The sequence below is a fragment of the Eleginops maclovinus genome, chromosome 2 (assembly GCF_036324505.1).
Source record: "Eleginops maclovinus isolate JMC-PN-2008 ecotype Puerto Natales chromosome 2, JC_Emac_rtc_rv5, whole genome shotgun sequence".
Classification (NCBI taxonomy): Eukaryota; Metazoa; Chordata; class Actinopteri; order Perciformes; family Eleginopidae; genus Eleginops; species Eleginops maclovinus.
The window spans coordinates 5,422,338-5,442,265 of record NC_086350.1 but is presented as its reverse complement, the minus strand read 5'-3'; the positions used below and the strand labels follow the sequence as shown (position 1 = coordinate 5,442,265).

The 19,928-nt window shown below is 40.4% G+C and overlaps 2 protein-coding genes across 5 annotated transcripts in view; one reads left to right on the top strand and one right to left on the bottom strand.

The window, feature by feature from the left end:
- Positions 1 to 816: 816 nt before the first annotated feature.
- On the bottom strand, positions 817 to 6,783 carry psma4 (proteasome 20S subunit alpha 4). The gene is made up of 9 exons (XM_063874051.1): positions 6,695 to 6,783; positions 6,201 to 6,231; positions 4,777 to 4,819; positions 4,407 to 4,569; positions 4,104 to 4,181; positions 3,910 to 3,998; positions 3,109 to 3,239; positions 2,363 to 2,486; positions 817 to 1,064 (listed from the first exon to the last, which is right to left on the bottom strand). The coding sequence occupies exons 2-9, from the start codon at positions 6,201 to 6,203 to the stop codon at positions 910 to 912; spliced, it is 786 nt and encodes a 261-aa protein (XP_063730121.1). The 5' UTR covers positions 6,204 to 6,231; positions 6,695 to 6,783; the 3' UTR covers positions 817 to 909.
- A 5,016-nt stretch (positions 6,784 to 11,799) lies between these two features.
- The window catches only part of LOC134882861 (unconventional myosin-IXAa-like), a 127,684-nt gene continuing 119,555 nt past the window's right edge, over positions 11,800 to 19,928 (top strand). For all 4 annotated transcript variants that reach the window (XM_063910883.1, XM_063910874.1, XM_063910865.1 and 1 more), the window contains exon 1: positions 11,800 to 12,098. The gene's annotated coding sequence lies outside the window, so the exon portion shown is untranslated. The remainder of the gene's footprint in view (positions 12,099 to 19,928) is intronic.

Here is a 19,928-nt window from a genome sequence, read left to right as displayed (position 1 = left end):
AATGATTAAAGGATTTCAGCAGGATGCTTTAAAGGGTATTCTGATCCTCTCCTGTGACATGTCTCCATGCTTTAATGTTCAAAAAGCTCTTTATTTTTCTCATACAGCCTGAGCACCTCTTTGCACCCTCTGTCTGAAACCAGAGCCCAGTCTGCTCTGATTGGTTAGCTGGCCAGCTCTGTTGTGATTGGTCAACTCCTTATAGATGCAGACCATTAACATGAACACAAATATAAATAACACCCTACAGGAAAGGAAAACCACAAAAAGTAGGGCCCTTTTAATATAGAAAAAGTGTCAGCGCATTTTTAAGCTGATATGGCAAAGTTGTTTTCTATTTACGCCCAGTGGTTATTAACTTCCTCTTTAAATGCATGATATCGCCATATAATGATCCACATATCAGACTCTGCTCAACCAAAAAGAGAACAACAAACTTCCTGTTTTACAAGCACAGGGAAACAAAATGCAATCCTTACTGAAACAAAACGAAAGTATTTATCAAGCTGTAATCATGGCGTCGTATTTCACAACAGTTTAAAGTATGGATTACACAATTCATGCAGAACACATCAAGACCATCTGCTCTACACTAGAGGAGGCGGACATGTAGCTCTAATCTGAAATGATCTCAACTGTAAATCCACGACTCAAAGTAAAGTCAGGGATAAGTATATTTTATTCCTTTTTAAAAAAGTGGGTTGAATCAGTTTCTTTCACATATCTCTTTTGATGTGCACATAAGTTCACTATGGGTGAGAAGTAATAAACAGCGCTTGTTTTGATGGACTGAAGTGAGGGTTTGACACAGACAGATCGAGTGGATAATTCATCGGGTGGATTTATTGTAGCAAACAACACAAATACAAACAGACTTCATTCATCCTCACACACAAAACGTCAGCGTCTCTACTTGTCCTTCTCCTTCTGCTCCTTCTCCTTCTTCTCTTTCTCCGCTTTGGCCTCCTCCGCCTCGTGCTTCTTGATCAGCTCCTCCACCTCCTTCTGCTTCAGCACTTTGATGCAGGTCTTTCCGTTCTCACGGGTAAGAGTGGCGAGCTCCACTGAAACAAAACACAAGGAAGGTGACGAACCGTATTGCCAGATACTGCAGAGGAATGCCAGGTGTTATGAAGATAATTGTTACATGTTGGAACAGGAAGTGTGTGACATAATGATCGCATGAGCTGCAGCAATACAGGTTGGCCAAGTGTCATCTGTGTTTAGTCACACAGTCACATGTAGACCCGTCCATGTGACAAGGTGCATTCAACGTCAACAAATAACCCGACACTGAAAACAACCGGCGGTTTATTGTTTTTAGGGAGTGCCGTTATTTAAGGCTGTGTCTCAGTCTTTGGCCATAAAACACATTTGCTTTTCCCGAGGCTAACAAACTAAAACATCCAGTAATTGAGCTGTTAGTTGGTAGAAGTCGCATTAAAGTTCTTCAGCTGATTGATTCAGTTCAATTGATGCTGGATTGGTAAGTAATTGAGCAGCAGAACAAGCTGTACAATCAAACCCAATGAAGATATTGTGTGAACTTGATAGCAAACAGTTACCTGTTTACACGTCCAGCAAACACGGGACAACATTTGCATTCATTCAGAGTCGTGTTTCTGTCCACCTGATGATCGCACATTAAATACTGACTTTTTGTATTCACCTACCAGTGTCTTGACTAAGTTAATGTGCTCAAAATGTTCCTACAAAAGCTGTTTGCGAGGCTAATGAAAATGAATACTCCGTCCGTGCATTCTCCGACCCGCTTCCTACGCCCTTACAATTCTCTCCTTTCACAATGTTTTAAAGTAGTTTTTAATTTCAATTCAACCAACAGTGGTGCAAACTCACAGCCTATTTGGCAAAAATGGCCTTGTGTTTTGCAAACAGCGTTTAAAAAGCCATTGAGACACACAACATAAAAACCAAAATGCTTCTCAAACCCCAAATAATATCGGCATATTTCACATGTCTTAATTTGAGAATGCTCCATTCAGAATGACGGTTTTTCATGTCTACATGACCCATATCAGATCCAGAATAGTAAAGGCATATTAGTGTGTGTATAAAAAGAGTCCCCGTGTTTCTACTAGAAACAGTTAACTTGAGGGCCGTAAAACTGAGTGAATCAGCTCTTTCAGATTCCTCTGTGGGATGAGTCACCCCCTCCCATCATAGTAATTTGACCTCTCGTTAAGATAAGTACATATAACTTTTCGCTGCTTGATTATTGGTGTTCAGACACATGCAGTGTTTCTGTATGCTGGTTGTGTGTTTACGGTAACTGTTGTTTTGATCTAAACATATCTACGCCTTTTCAAACGTCATAGTCTTTCCCAGCTTCTGAAATGTGCACCTTTCTCTGCAGACAGCTTGCTGACGTCCATCGTTTTATTGAGAACTTTAACGGCTAGAGCGAGGGCTGCGGAAAGTGTCATCTCTCCCTCCTTGAAGTCCTGCTTCAGCATGGAGACAGCAGCCTGGGAGGGAGGGAAAAGACAGAGAGGTAAAAAACCAAACACTTGAACACTATACTTCTTGTGTTCACTGCTGAAGGACGTGCAAAACTGTCTCCCATCTGTTCTCTATGGTGAAGATTTCATTTAAACTTCATTGATTCTCTCTAGTCTTTCACCACCTTCCTTATCTGTGCTCCTGAACGCATCACTGTGTGGAGCACAGCGCTCACTGTCAGAATCAGGTGTGTCTTTCCTCACTGGGGACACCTAAACAAGACATCCATGCACTCAGGGTATTGAAAGAGAACAAAGCGTTCTCACAGTCCTTCGAGGAAGCTCCGTTACCCACAATGCGTTATGTTGGCTTCACACAGGGAGAGCCACTGAGATTTGAAAAGCCACCATGAATCAGGACAATAAGCTGCCCCTAGAGTCAGCAGTAAGTAGGCCACAGCGTCTGTTTATGTCCAGTCCTTTTCCTTCCACCATGCTCATGAACTGTGTGCAGCTGCGCCCCCCGGTGTCCCACTGTGGAACTGCAGCTTTATCTCCCTCACCTCTTGTGTGAAGAACCCTGCAGTGTTCAGATCTAAACATCAGATGTAAAGATATGTGTTTCCTTCATTACTCCGGTGGGACTTACAGCGCTGTTGTTCCCGATGCAGGTGGCCTTCCAGCCGCCGTAGTTTCCACTGGGGTCGCTCTGGTACAGCTGGAAGCCGTAGTGTTTATCCCAGCCCATGTAGAGCAGAGAGACTCCGAAGGGACGCTTTCCTGTGAGAGAACACACATATACATTATACACTACATTATACTGAATCAAGTTTTTCTGTTGTGCCTAACTACTGAAATTGACGCTTTTGTGAAAGTAGTTTCATAAATGTACGTTTTAATGACAATACCTCATTTTTATTTGACCATTTTAGATGTTTAATACAAAAATATATTTATGTTTTGTCTGATTTTAATTTCAACTGTATATGTTTAGAATCTGATTTAACAGCGCTTACATGTCGATTCATTCAGAAATCCAAACTATGTTGAAATGTTTAAGATGCAAAGATTACAATTTCCTCAAATAACCAAACTAGTTATTATGACTAATAAGCTTGGTATCAAAATCAATCAAAGTAATGCCTATGGACAGGACTGTAAAAATAAATAAAATTGCTTTAAAGATGCAAAAGAAATGTTCCTATTTATCTCAACCTGGGTTTTGTCACAACAAGCTCACTAAACTAAGTCCAAAAAAACTACAATAATCATTACAAGTGCCAAATAGAAGAAAGACAGCCTATTATTAGAGAAACAGGAACAATTATTTAAAAATCATAATTTAGCCACTGTGTGGATAATCTCAAATCTCATCAGGAGTTAAAATCTGCATGCAGATTAAACATGCGTCTCTTCCTATCAAAACCGAAATTTTGCCGCCACTGTGTACCTCCAAACTGAGTGTAGGCCTGTTTGATGTCACACAGAGCCGTGACCAGCTGCTCGCAGGGGATCGGCTCCTGGTACTGCAGTAGGTACCTAAAACACAGACCATCACACTCATATCCATACTTGAATTTTGTCCCATAAGAAACATTTGGCAGAGCAGAAATGAAGAAGTATGTGTTTATGCCTGGATCTCACCTCTGTGCTATAAGCCTCAGCTCATTGGTCAGTACGTTGGCATCTGAAGTGATTCCTGCTACGCTGCATGCCATGTCTCTGCAAGGAAATGGAAAGATATTTGCAACAAGCTAAATTCTCCCTGTATGTGTTTGATAATCTTTTGTGAAACAAACACAGGCAACTGCATATTGTTTAAAACAAATCCAGGTTATTAGGTCACATGAGATGCCTTTTTTAAAGTTGAAGATCTGTAAAAATGTGCACACTGCCATCCAATAAATAAAAAAAAAACGACAATAGGTCGAAGCAGAAGTCACTCACTCGTTTAGTTTGTAGATTTTCTCTGAGAAAAACACTTCATCCAGCAGCTTGTGAATGTTCCTCCTCTCTGCAGCCAGCAGGACTCCGTCATTGGCTAAAATCCCCAGGCAGGTGCCGGCGTGACCAATGGCCTCCATGGCATACTCCACCTGATACAGACGGCCTGAAAATAAAACACAATGCTGTCAGGATCAGGACGTGAGCATGAGCACTAAGAGGCAAGACTTTTAAAATGTTGCTTCATGCTCCTGGTTTAAATGAGGAAAGGTTGTAGGAAAAATGTCTTAAGATAAAATAAGGATTAAAATATACTCTTCACACAGTAAACAACATGCAGCCTCATCTGATGCATTATTGAAAAGGCTCCTACCCTCCGGTGAGAAGATGGTTGTTCTTGAATCATATCGACGGGACTGAAAGGAAACAGAAAAAACATTAACCCTAACTGGAACTTACTTGACTTAAAATAAAGAAGACAACGGAGGTGATAAGGATCATTTTATCTTTAACACCCCAGGGACAAGAAGTACTGTTAGCTTGCTCTAAGACATAAATAACACCTTCAACAGGTTTTTGCCTAAAAAAGGTTCCCCATGTTTCAGTCCTTTTTCTCATAGCTACACATGAACAGAGTGGATGCTGATTGGAATATAATTACCAATAAATAACCAATTCAAAGGGTTCTTGGAAACTTAAGAGGTTATTGTCAAACTGGGTGAAATATAAATAATGAATATTCTTCCACAAAGGAATCATTTGAGCCTTTAAGTTGAGATCTTTTGAAGAATGTTTGAGTTATGCAGCATCAACATTTAAAATGACAAGCTATTATTTGATTATTTTTGAAGACAAGTTAGTTTTTCATTTTACAAAGCCCACGCCAAAAACAAGTCCATAGTGATCTTCTGGAGAGACAGACAAAAAGGGGACATCAGCATGGCTTCAGTTAGAGGCTAAACTAAACCACTTGCCGAGCTGAGTTTCTGCAGAGATGTTTTTGTTTGTATCTCGCATCATTAATACAAATCAACAACCCAAAATTATGTTTGGACTACATATGAATATAGTCCAAATTAGGAGTTGAAAATTGAATTTTGAAGAGTTGCACTGTATTAAAAAAAGACATTTGGGTGAACGCAGGTGATGGACATTCAACTTTTAGTTCACAAGACTGACATCGACTCTTTATCGACTTGCTATTTTGAAATCAGGTGAAGTATCAGTTTGTCAATGTGTGTTATTTCCCACATTACCTTTTATCAAGTTGGTTTCTATTTGTTTTTTTTATTAGAATAGAATTACTTTATTGATCCCAATTTGGGAAATGTTTATGTTGCAGCAGCATAAAAACAAGATGAATTAAATCTGCCCAACTTCATCATGAGACATAATTACGAAACTGACACAAAGCAACAATTAACTGGAATTATGAAATGCGGGCATGTCACATTTCTTGGAACTGAGACAGGTTAGTGTGTCACCTCAGGTGGTACGTGACTAAAAATGTCTCAATCCTGAAGAAAGAATCTATTTCCACGGTAAATTGCGAGTCAGTTGTGAAAACGGTATCCTTAATCTATTTTACTAGCCTTCAAGTAATCATATTTAGTATTGGCTAACTAACTAAATATACTGATATTTACCAATATATGCCAAAACTAAATCAATCTCAAGGGGGACATCAGCAGTTGTCATGGTTTCAGTCCAAACTTAACCACGTTCTGAATTTCTGCAGGAATATTTTCAGTTTTTAATCTCACATCACAAAAACAGAAAACATTTGAGTTAACTCACCATTTTTGCAGTCTGCAGTCACACTCTTCCACTGTAAAATAATAAACACACATGTAATCTGATTATCTCCACAGAAGCAGTGAAGGAAACTGAAGCTAACAGTTAGCTACACACATTTAACAGAGGATTCGCTTGGTCATCTGCGGCTGGTTGTGAAAGTGAAAGAGACCAAAACAAAGGCTTAACACTGTCCTGTCAAATAGCCAGCTAACATGTATCTAACAATAACTGAAGTCAGTAATAAACTCTAATATTATCTGATATTGTTCATGTTTAGTATGCTTTAATAAAAGGCTCGTGCGTAGCTGTTGATACAAACGGAGATGAATCAACAGAAATCTAGCCCCCCCCTCCTGCGCTTGTTTCTTAAACACTAAGGTAGATAGTGACTAAATATTGTTATTCATATTCCAAATACAAACAAATAAAGAAGACTTTGATGGTAAAAAAAGACAGTGTTATGATCTTATTTAGCAAAACATCAAAATGCTTACCGCTGAGAGAGCTTTCTGAATGGCGCGTTGTAATGACGTCACCGAAAAGCGTTGTGTCGACGACATATAGAAGCGACACTTTATTTCTGTGTTTAGTTCTTAAATTTAAAAACCGTAATAAAATTGAAAATCTGTATCAGAAAAAATGTCTGTTTTCGCTCAGGTGACAGAAATCTGGTGAAATACGTCATGTATTTTAAATGCAGTTTTAATGAAAAGGTGAATAAAAGTAAACGCATATGAAACTATAACTACTGGTACTTTAATTAACAACATGTGGTTTCAGGTGTGAATTCTTTCAACTGGCTAGATATAGCAAAAACTCAAGTCGCTTTTGGCAGGTGGAGAGCAGGAAAACTAGTGTTGTAATGATTAATCTTTACCACCGGGGGTCTCTTGTGTGTGTAGTAAAATAAAGCCCACTTACTTTCACTTCAAAGTGGGATATACTGCACCCTGTTTGCAAAACACTTTATACAACTGACAGTGAAGAATCATCTCTAGTGTTTATGTCCTTACAGCTGCTAAACTGCTGATATACGGTCAGTGCTGTAAATCAGGAGTTTAGCTGACCCTGACCTCTGACCTTTCTGGTCAGCTGCTGCTGGTGGTGTTTGTTTGTGTGTGTGTGTGTGCTTGTGTGTGATGTGTGTAGGGGTGGTTGGTTTTCGTTGCTTTTCAATTAGACAGTGTGCTCAAAGTATTTGGATAAAGGGTAGGATGTTTCAATCATGATTATATACAGTATGAGTTAGTACTGAAACAGAAGAGGTTTTTTTCCACAGTTAATTCAGCTAAAAAAACAAGCACACATTTCGATCCGAATGAATTATCCTGCTGATATTTTCTAAGTCCTCTCAATCCTGAATACATATTTTCCTAAAACATTAATTATAATATGCAATTTCCTGAGGGGTGGCATCCAGGATAGCTATTTAATAGACCTAAAGGTGAGCTTGTTTTGTCAAGTTCTTCAAATGTGACTTTATATTCCATGAGAAAGCACGTCCCATGATTGATACATTACTCAAAAGGAGAAACAGTACTGCACACAAAACACTTTTTGTTTCTTGTTTGAGGTTTCTCAGGCCAGAGTTGCCACAGCCTGCAGCTTACCTTGAGATTATCAAAAAAAATTACATCCTCACATTGTTCTCCGAGGATTGGCGCAGGGAAGTAGAGAGTTTCAGCTGCAACGCCTCAATAAACAACCCATAAAACGTTTTGATTTGTTTTGTTGGCTCGTTGTAGAGCTGGCTCACAGATCCTCCTGCATCGGCCTGAAGACACTTTATAGCTCCTTCACCACATTCATCTTTAAAAGGGCTCCGATACACATTCTCCCTGCTTGCTGTAATTTTTAACATCTTGTTGAACTCAAACTATCTGTTTTATGACTGCTCAGGAGTAGTCTCCCATATTGTTTCATCTTACAGGATTATGGATAAGTGATAGATGTGAACCATCCATCTCATTTGGCCTCTAATTGTTTGGTATCACTAAAGAGGTTTATGTTGTTGTAATAATTGTTTAGCTGCCAATGCTGGAGGCCCGCTTCAAAGGGATTTTTATTGGCCCCTATAAACTCAGCGCAGGGGCAAACGGTGCCGAGCACCCAGGTGAAATATAGGATGCAGCGTTTGCCAGACACCAATAACTGTGGGGAGGATGGCACGGATCCACACATAAACCAAACATTTATACAATCACAGTCACGCTTCCTATCTCTCTTTGCAATATTTTATTTTCACATGTATTTACCTGCCAGCTTACACGGAAAAAATCCACTTTAGTCGGTTCTAATAACAAAACTGATACACAAAGCAAAACTGAGCTGGAAAGGATCCGCCTGCTGTGAAAGGTCAAACTACCCAAACAATGGATGCAACAAATTCCAGTTGCAATGTCATTGGTACACATTTCAAAAATAAGGAAATGTCACATTGATCTTTTTCATGGAAGACATCTTTCAGTTCAAGCAGTGGTAAAAAAACAAACAATATAAGATGCTGTCCTTGGTCGAGTCTGCGCTCTCCAAGTGCCTTTCTATTTTTCCTATATTGTCGGCACCACTCCAGTCAAGAGGACTGGTTGTATTGTTAGCTAGTTGAAAACACTGTTAGTCTATAAGGTTACAGCCACACAAGCTTAACTGCTCACTCCCGATTTACTACTCAGATGTCCGGGAAGAAGAAAAATGAGGGTAAGAAAGCTATCTTCTGAATTTTGGCTTTTTGTGAAACAATGGCTGTTACTTCTGCGCAGAAATGTGGGTGGATGTTGAGTCGGAACCAGGAGTGGTGGGACGGTGAATGGCATCACTGAATCACATTTCACAGATGTCAAAGGTTACTTTTAACTACATCACTCAGTGTCTCTCTCCATAAGACTCTGAACAGTGCAGGACTGCTACAAGTCTCCATTTAGAGACATGTATCATATTAGTACGATTTAGATTACCTATGAAAGTAGTCCAAATTAGGAATTTAAGAAATCTGATTTCATTTGATTTGTACTTTAAAAAAAAACAACAATTGTTGATGGACATTCAACTTTCAGTTTCAGAAAGACTGACATCGACTCTTTATCAACTTGCTGTTTTGATTTAGGTGAAGTATCAATTTGTCAATGTGTGTTATTTCGTAAAGGATCTTTTATCAAATTGGTTTCTATTTTAGTTTTTTTTAATTACTTAATCTGCCCAGCTACATCATGAGAAATAATAACAAAACTGTTACACAAAGCAAAAATTAGCTGGAAATTATTAATTGGTGGCATGTCCGACATTTCTTGGAACTGAGACAGGTGTTAGTGTCACGTCAGGTGGTACATTTCTCAATTCTGAAGAAAGATGATTCCATTAACGATATTTTCCACATATTGAGAAACGAGTTTGGTTGTGAAATATTGTTCCCTTCATTTTTTTTCCCGCCCTAAAGCAAGCATATTTAATATTTGCTGACCAACTAAATACACTGATATCCACCATCATATGCCAACACTCAAAATTTCCAGAAAAACAAACTGAAAAAATGAAAATGGTGGAAGAAATTGATCCCTGTTTCAGTCTCTTTGCTAAGCTAAGCTAAGTAGCTTGTAGCTTCATTTAGAATGTACATGAAATCAGTAGCAATTAACTAAGGCTATTAGATCTTAAGTGTGCATGAGAATAATTTTCAAACCAATCCAGGAATTTTTGCATATGGTGTTTTATTTTACAGAAGCAAAAGAATCAAATTGTTGAAATCAATTGTTGAAATTCCAAGAGGCCCCTTTGTTGTCCTCTTTTTGTCATGGATTATTTAAGAATCCCCTCTCAGTTTTCTCGTTGACAGAAGAGTCCCGTCCTCTATGTGCTCCCCATCATGTCAATCTTTCCGGTCCATTGTCTCCAGCAGCCCCCCCTCTGCCCTCAGCTACTGTCTCTTTTATTTTATGAGAAGCTCTTGTCATTATGGACGCTGACGCCTGCCTCTATGTTCGCGCCGAGGGCCCCTTGACTAGGAGTTGGATTCCACCTTTCAGGGCCGAAGGGAGGATTTCCCTTTCAAAATGTCTGGCTGGTAAATATGTCACCAAGTTGGAAACTGATCCCGATGAAAACAGGTGGGATGTTTTCAAACTGGCCACAGGAGTGTGTGCGATCTGTTTCTTCCCTCACACACACTTGAAGGTAAAGAGTGTCAATCCCCTGCCAGCAGAGGTATTGTCTGCTAGGAGGAACACCCTGCAGCAGTTTATCTGAGATCTACCGCTGTATATCTTTCCTAATTAGATTCACCAAAGATTCTCTGTGTGTGTTATTTCTATGCACCTCAAAAAGAGTTGAATTTCAGCGACCCCCCCCCCCACGGTGATAACGAAAAGGAAACCACTCTGACCTTTCAACTGATAAATCCATTATGACAGGGAGGTGTGTTGTGTGATGGCAGTATTGACTCACAGAGGGCTTGCTGTCAACACATTTCAGATTTGTTACTCATTCTTATAATTAAGTCACAGAAATACTCCATGGTTTCCAAAACTGAGATGAAGCAACATCAAATAATGACTTTTAATGAACTGCCTTGCACAATTTCTTTTGTTCCATTTGTTGACAATTGTTTTCCATGAAGCATACATAGAATAAAACAAAGAACAGGCTGTAATGTAGGCTTTGCATCTGAAAGCAGTTTTAACAAAAGGTAAAAAAGTACACTAATAAATATAAAATAAATTAATATAATATAATATAAAAATAATAATAACCAACACATCTAAAACAATAAAATAGAATATCAAATAAATATCAAAAATTAACTAAACATTTCAAAAATAAATAAATACAACATGATCAAATATAACAAAAATGTATATCAAATAATAATGTAACATAAATGTAATACGATAACACATGTTAAAACAATCATATTAAAGACTAAATACTAACTGATTTAAAGCTGATTTCAAGACTTTATATTTATAAATGGGGTTAGAGTATGTCCAAATAATGTCATCATTTTACTTTCCTTTTTTTATAGAAAAAAAGACTTTGCGAAGTGCTGAGTAATAAAGAAAATACAATTAATGGATAAACAGAACAAAAAACAACATGCAGTGAAGCAAAAGGAAAATATGATCAGTACATTGGCCATGCTTGAGAAAGAAGAGTTAAAAACACACACATTTTAGCCTACATCACTAAAACCATCCAATTACATTACAAGCATGCTTAGTTATAATGATATAATGAAACAAATACATCTATCTATAAGTCACCAATTTTTAAAATTTATTTGTGTGCGTGCGTGCGTGTGTATGTGTGTGTGTGTGTGTGTGTGTGTGTGTGTGTGTGTGTGTGTGTGTGTGTGTTTTGGCCCCGCCCTCCTGTCAGTCATGTGCTGAGTGACACTGCCTGTTATCAACCCCTGCACAATCACTCCGTTTAAAAACACGAAATAAAATCCTAATTGAATTGGCAATTCACTTGAAAACAATTACTGTTATTTCACACAGGAGGGTCCTCCCAAATCCCACCCACCCATAACACATATTAACTCCCACCCTGCACGCTCCTCACGTGGACGCGCAGTGCGAGTGCACGCCCGGTACGACGACAGGCAGGCGATTGTAGCAGAAAAAGCAGCAGAAAGGAGCTGTGGGAGGAGGAGGACGCCTCATACAAATACAGAAGCTCTCAGGACTACGACACACACAGAAACGGGATCATATCTACTGCGGGTTTTTGGGAGATTTGTGCAGACGCGGTGCGGACTGTTATTACGCACGACAACGTTTCCCTGCGGTAAAATCCGCCAGAGTTTTGGACAGGAGGCGCACGGCTTGCCTGCTCTTCCTCGTCAGAAAAAGAGGTTTTATAGCGGGGAGGTTTACGGAGCAGCAGACTGAAGGCACAGTGGAGGAGGTAAGCACCATTTCCCCCTTTTTTAAATCCTCAGTATTTACATTTTGCTGTCAGAGAATATAGCAGAGCTCGGAATGTCAAACATCCTTTTTGCGGGTTTCTCGCTGTCTGTCAATTTAACATCAGCTGCTCTCCCATTCAAATGTGTTATGACACCACGTATGGTTATGAAAGAAATGGAACGGTATGGTCAATATACCCTCCAGCAGCAGCACCCAGGGCTCCAGGCTCCCCCTCCTCCCCTCTCACCTCACCCCTCCATCGCCACCGCCTCGTATAAATGTCACGCTGTTTTCTTACATAATGCGTAAATGTGCAGTTACAGATGTTGTATGCTGGACGCCACATCTGGGCTTCAGTGTGTGTGTGTGTGTGTGTGTGTGTGTGTGTGTGTGTGTGTGTGTGTGTGTGTGTGTGTGTGTGTGTGTCTCTGACAGTGCAGCGGAGTAATAAACGTGACGCACTGTTGGAAATGGATGATGATACATAATGTAGAGCTGGGTTTTACTGTCGCAGAGGAGTGTTGGAGCTCTGCAGAGTCTTCTGTTTCTGTGTCAGCTCTCTGGGCTACCAGGTGCCCACGGACGGTTGTGACATTGTTCGTCATGTGTGAGGCGTTCAGGCTGCTGCTGCCTGATGGGGCATGGCTGAGGCTTTTTACAGCTGGACACCAGGATGTTCAGCTGCTGTGAATGGATGGAGCTTAATGTAGTTTGTGTAGAGGTGTGTAAACTGTCTCCTGTTGATCACAACAAACAGCCACAGATAAACTGAGGGTACATCTGAACAGATTTAATACACCACAAAACAAAACAATATATTGTCATATAGCAAAAAGTGTGCGGTTACATCCTGAAGGCTAGAGCTGAATTGATTATTGAAGTATTTCTTCAGTCAGTGGACTCCGCACCTTTAGTCATTTTTAGATAAAAATGCCAGGAATTCTCTGATTTCAGCTCGTCAAATGTGATCATTTGCAGATTTCGAGTCGTGTATGAAATCAAACCACATATATTTTGGTTTTGGACTGTAGGGTGGACCAAAAACTGAATATGCAGATGATTCCTTGGGCATTTCTTATATTTTCTGCTGGTTAATTTACCAAACACTGACAGGCTACAACTAATCCGGGATTGTTGGTAGGTGCAGCTTTTGTCAAGAAGCATGTCAAATTAAGAGGACAGTACGATCAGTTTTAATTATACAGATCATATGCAGTGACACCTTTACATCTAGGTCATTGTGTTCCAATGTGCTTTACAGAAGGTGTTTCAATGCAGTAAATGTTGAATGATTAAGAGCAGCAGTTCAGGAGGATTTACCTATTTTTAATGTGATTTCAACACGATGATTCATGTTAGAGTTCACAGACTTGATAAAACAGTAGCAAACAATATTGGTTTGTTTCTTCAACGCTTCAGTTGGAGCTGAAATGAGGTTGTTTTCAGTCACTTGACATGTTAAGACAAGCCTGCACGGCCTCAGCCAGACCAGCAGCCCCCCTGAGGTCTCTGTCCACAAGCCCAAATGCTTCAAGAGGTGACCCTCCCTCCCCTTTCCTCGTCCTCGTCCTCCTCTGAAGTGTCAGTATTGAGCAACAGCACTGAGGAGCCGTGGCTGCACGTGACGATGTTCATGAAATGCCACAGGGAAGGAGATAAAGTCATTACAGTTGAATTATTTAGAAACGCGAGGACAGACAAGTTCTTCCCACCTCCTGCAGGTGACGTGCAGTCTGACTCCCCTGCTGCTCATTCAGGCAGGAAAATTCCCTCATTGCGATGTCAACTTTGCTGACATTAACATTTCATTCAGGTTATTACGTAAGCTCTCGAGAACCAGACTGAAAACATTGCTCTGACAGCTCCAGCTGCCCAGTGAAGGCGCTCATGAGCGGCTCCTAAAGCTTAATTTTTAAACTCATGAAGACGTCACGGCAGGAGCCAGTGGCTGTTCCTACTTAGTGACAGTCGGATAAAAACATCACAACAGCAACCACATGCAAGGATAATGGTGTTTGAATAGGAATATCTTTCAGTTTAATAATTCATATAGCATTATGGAGCTGTTTGAAGACCAGTGCATCTTCAGTTTGAGCTTACTTCAGCATTAACCGTCTCTAATCCACTACATTCTCACCTTTTATCCATAAACAGGAAGAAAATTGTGCCTATATGTCTTCCTGATTTGAGCTTCTTTACTGAGGTGTAGTTGGAGAAGTTAGGAGTGGAAATGGTTTGTGAATGTCATATTTAGGAAGCGGTCACTGATTCGAAACCACAATTTAAATCCGGAATCAGAAATGTGACGAGATGACGGTGCTATAATGTTGTGGTCGGTTAGCTCAGACTGCTACATTTCCCCTACTTTTTAAAACTGTTTAAGCTACTTTCTCTCCAGACTCAATGTGACTTTGGTGCGTTTGACTGCCAAATGATCCTGAATAAATGCACAGGGCACTTAGAAGATCACTTTCTTGTCTTCAGTTGGTCAGCAAATGCATGCTCCTATCCCATATCTTTGAGTGGGTCTGCTTTGTGTCTGATTGGATGCAGACTGAGGGGCACATAAACAAAATGTATGATTCACACATGATGTAAACACACCATTGAAACCCTGTTGAAATAGTCAACACTATCACCTATAAATAACACATCTAAAGAAGCTAATTGTATCCCCAATTATGTTGTGTGATACATCTAATCACTGGCTGTATTATGTTGTATTTTAAGGGAATAAAGCGCCATTTTTTGCAGCACCCCAGCGTCATAGGAATGTGGACATAGTCTCTTTCATTTTTTCAATAAAACACAATCACTTCACAGTTAACCTTTACTTATACTCGGTGACATCCAATCAATTTTCTCACAGATGTATCATAATCTACCGGCTCTGAGGATGAAGTCTGTATCCGATCATGGGGATAATCTCATCAGCAGATTTAGGGAGGGCTTCCAACATCAATCTACTGTAAAGGTCTAAAAAAAATGATTTCAGTCAGCCAACCCTGCTGACCCGCTTTTCTCTTCAGTCTGACCTCCTGAAGTGATGGCTTTTAAGAAAAATGGTTGTGTTGTTTTGTTGCGACTCCATTCCAGCGGCGTCCCTCGCTTGAGCAGTCGGATCACACTCAAACCTGCTGCCGCATCGCTCAGGGTTTCATGAAAGACAATACCAGGATGAGGTCGATGTCTCACATACCGTGTCAGCGCGGCTATATGCATCTGTAACCAGGTGTATTTATAGACACTTCCACAATGGTGCTGGAGGTAGTGGTGTGTGTGTGTTGGTCATCTTAAATAGCATCTGCCTTTGTTCGGACACACTTGAATTGATACTACAGTAAAGTAGTTGGGTTTCCATTGTTATCACTGCTGTTTATCAGAGAACATCTGCACAATCTTGGACTTGAAAGCCTGTAACTTGCAGGAAATGCTGCTTAAATTGTAGCAGAGACTTGTATTATTTAAAAAGACAAGGCAATGCATTGTACAGTAAGACATATTTAATCCGTGATGTTCATAGTAGGCGTATTGTAATTGACGTTTAAGCTGTTTTTATTTTCTGTGTTCATATGCATCTGCTGCAGTGTGATTTCCCAGAATGCTTTTCAACCCCAAAGCATGACGTAGATGCATAAAGCTGTGGATTTATGTGTTGCTTTGTCAAGTGAGAGAAGAAAAGTCTCTCAGCTCACATTCAAAAAAACTAAACAAAAACAGGTCATGCTGCTGCAATGCATTATGGGCGTTTGAGGCAACTATCAGTGGCGTAATAATCAGCATGTCTTCCTCTTCTTAGTATGTTTGCATCGCTGTGTGTTTTTCATAAATCTATGCATTTGGCAAGTTTACAATTATGGTAAACAAGGCCACGATGGTCTACTTGGGTGTTGATCCTACGTACACATCCTGCTGCAGTATATAGAGAACTTTAGTAGATGTGTATTCATCCGCTGCTGAAAATAGTCCCCAAGCATTGTACTGTTTACTCCAGTCAGAGTATCATTAAAAAAAAATCTCAATGCCAAGATAGCTTAAGTTTAAAAGTTAAAGTATATGAATAAAGACAAATATATGTCTAAAGGAGGAACCAGAGAGTCACAAATATGGGAGAAAAATTTGAGAGTGGAAGAAATGCTTTGTTGGTTTTGGTCTTACTATGAGATGTGTCCACAATATATAGACAGAGAAGAACTTCTGAATTATCTCTTAAGTAGTTTGAGTAATTATTTCATATCTTCTGAGTTTGATTAATTCACTCTATATGATTTAGAAAATAGAAACCCAGCAAAAAAAACATGCTGCTTTATGCTGTTTTTCTTTATGGGTGTTGCCTACGTACTTTGGCCACATTTTTCCCACACTGTGTGTCCTTTATTGCTCCTAACAAACACCCTGTAGCATTCACACACACACACACACACACACACACACACACACACACACACACACACACACACACACACACACACATAGGCACACACGCTGCTGCATTAAATAAAATCAGGATGCTGCATAGCTCCTGAATATCGACTCAGTCAGCTATGGTGTGACCGCTGACACACTTCTGCTGACCTCTGTGACAGTCATGTGACATGAAGACGTAAAGTGATTTATCACAGTGTTGATGCTGCCAATCTTTAAGTGTTTATGAGACCCATCAGATTGACCACAGTGTTAGACACACACACACACACACACACACACACACACTCGCTCCTTTTTTGACGCCTTCCCCTATAGTCGAGGTTTATTCATGAACACATTCTTCTTGTCGGGTTTCTTGAGAGAATAACACTTAAAGACACTGTGTGTCCACAACAGAAAGGACAGCCAGCAAGAAACCCTACCTCTCTCTTGTTTGGCTGTCCAACAATATCAGAATTTCTTTTACTTTTTCCACAGTCTCCCTCAAAGGAGTTGCTGCAGTATACTAAGTCTCACTGGGGCAGATTGTTAGCATGATAGCAGAAGTCTTTCGGTTTGACTCTTCGCAGGACGCTGCTGTTTGTTATTCTTTCAGCTGTTCAAAGCCGGCCCTCTGTGAATTTCTGCATCTATTATCGCTTCTCACATCTCTTTGTATTATTCATTTAACCTCCTCCTATGGCTGTTTCTGCTTTAGGCATAAACACAGTGTTAAAAGATTAGAGATATTTAGATTTAGAGAGTTGGAGATCAGGATTTTGTTCTTTGCAACAGGCAGCAGCTGGTGCAGGGCATGGATCAGTCCCCTGGCACTGCCCGGGGGCAAAGAGCAGCACCGCCACGCTCCCTGCCGTCCTGCTCTGCTGACTGCAGATGGAGAGAAGAGAGCAGAGGGTTTGACAGGCCGCAGGGATGATTAAGAGAAGGAGTTTAGGTGTTATTAAATGTGGAGGGAATCCTTTTAAATCTACCTGCCAACAGGCTCGCTCTGCAGAAACAGGACGGTGCTTCTAGCTTCTTTATATTCTGTTTCTATCGGATTCCAACTCTCTTTCCCCCCTCTGTCTGAAACCAGAGCCCAGTCTGCTCTGATTGGTTAGCTTGTTAGAGATGTCCCGCCCCTTAGCGTATCACGTACAATGTGTTGGAACGCTAGCCAATAGAAGTGCGAGTGAAGCATAGTGACGTTGTTATGTTCTGGAAGTAAACAAATGTGTCCAAATACATGTATATAACTCACTACAGGAGAGGGGAAACCTCAACATGCTGAATAGTTCCTCTTTAAAGGAACTTTAGTTAGCATTGCATAGTTTTAGCTTTCAAACTGCAATCATTGAGGTTGAAAACACCCAAAGTATCTAGATCCATAAGCAGAATCTTAATAGAGAGATTCAGTTTGAGTGAACTCCAACTTCCGATTGCAGATTTGGAGCATTTACTGCTTTTAATGGCAACTTAAGTGCAAAAGAAACCAGCTGTAAACATTTTCATATACTCACATTTCGCCTTCACAGTTTCTAATTTAAACTTATAACATTTATAATATATATATATATATATATACAGTATATGGAAGATGAGAGCACGGCTGAATCAGGAACTGAGAATCTGTGAACCCTGGTGTCAGCATTCAACTTTGTTTTGTTCAAAATGACCCAAGATAACCTTGTTTTTCTCTATTTAAAACCTTTATGATCATCTGACATGAACATGGTGGTCACAATATAATCATTACCACCAGGAATGATCGCCAAAAGAATCAAATAAGAATTATTTCCATTATCTCTCCTTGTCGACTTCTGGGTGGTTCAGAGCCCATCCACATGATCCACATGACCCCAGTCCAATCATTTAAGCCAGGAGTCATCTGCCCTGCCGCAGTGTCTTTGATCCGTTCCATGGATCCCTGAAAGCCTCGAGGTCATTGCGTTACAGCTGACCCCGCGACCGCCCAGAGGTCTGCAGACAAGCAAAGGGAATTTCCCTAAAGCGATCAATTAAAAATCCCATTAATCATTTTGTTTACCCAACAAGGACACTGTGTTTTTATCCTGAGTTTAGCCGGGAGCCAAACAATGGACGCCGGTTTGAGGCTCGGAGAATGTGATTCACAAATTACACTGAAAAGTCTTCTTATTTATTCCAAAAAGAGGTGCAGTAAAGCTCCCATCTGTTCGACTTATGTGTGGAAATCATGATGTATGACGGTCACTAACCAGCCCAAAAGCTAGTACCTCGAACGCCACTTACAGCGTGTGTTTGAGCTCTGCTGCTGGTGCTGATGTTGCATTGTTTGTCTCACTGTGTTGCCAGCAGATTGATGGAGCTGTGGCTCAGATGGACAGATCTAGCTCAGCCAGCCACTCTCCTCTAAAGCCAGCCAGATTGTGAAAAAACACCTTAGAGGGTAAGTCAGTAATACGCAAAACTCTCGCCCCCTCTGCAATTAGCACTGTGTCATTTTGTGGTTCGGAGGCAGCCGATAATGTCACATATCACATGTGTCCGTGGTTCTGCTTTTAAACATTTCTGACAGCCTGCCTGCAGACTCTGGAGGCTGCGTTATTCCACGCTCATGTCACTCCCCCTGAAAGCTAAATTGTTGTCTTTAATAAGTGCCTGCTTCATATTTGTGCCGTCTGTGCAACGTCTGGTTTCAGTCGCTGTGGACTGACTGCGGGTTGTAGCCAAATGATGTCCTGCTGGAGAGAAACAGACACACGCGAGAGGAATTTGAATACATGCACGAAACAAATGGCAGGCAGGACGAGCGTGTGACCTGCTGTCTGCCCCGACTTCGTTGCAATGTGACTTTGGCAGTGTGTGAGACAGAGAGAGAGAGAGAGAGAGAGAGAGAGAGAGAGAGAGAGAAGAAAGAGTGTTGGCCAGAACAAAGCAGGCTGAGACCAGAGGACTTGGGTGTGGCTCTAGGATTGATGAAGTAGCACCAAACGAAAGTCTGAAACGCGTCCTTTTATTTGTGGCTGCAGCTGTGCATCAACACGTAATGATTTCAGTTCTGAAAATGTCATATTCTTTTTCATTCATTATTTAATTTTCTACAGCAAATACTTACATTTATTCCAGCCTCCATGTTTATTACTTAGTTCATTCAAGAGGGATAGTGCGTATTATTACAAATATGTAAAAAACACATTGCTGGAAAAGTGCTTGAAGAGTTATCCAAGAGGCTATTGTTCATATGTTGCCTCTGGACAGATGTTTCAGAGTAGCATGGAATCATAATTTGTGAGAATTGTTCAGTTTTTCTCAGTTTTATGTTGTAGTAAACCGAGAGTCTCTTTGGTGTTTGGGGTGTTTTGTTGTGCAAAATGAGACATTCAGACACGTCACCTCAGGCTTTATAGGACATCTTTCACATGCTTTGACATTTTATAGA

What these genes read in the sequence shown, in the direction of transcription:
- psma4 (XM_063874051.1), bottom strand. An exon ending in AAAATCTACAAACTAAACGA is followed by an intron (nt 4,182 to 4,406) that starts GTGAGTGACTTC and finishes ATTTCCTTGCAG; the next exon opens with AGACATGGCATGCAGCGTAG. An exon ending in CTGAGGCTTATAGCACAGAG is followed by an intron (nt 3,999 to 4,103) that starts GTGAGATCCAGG and finishes TCTGTGTTTTAG; the next exon opens with GTACCTACTGCAGTACCAGG.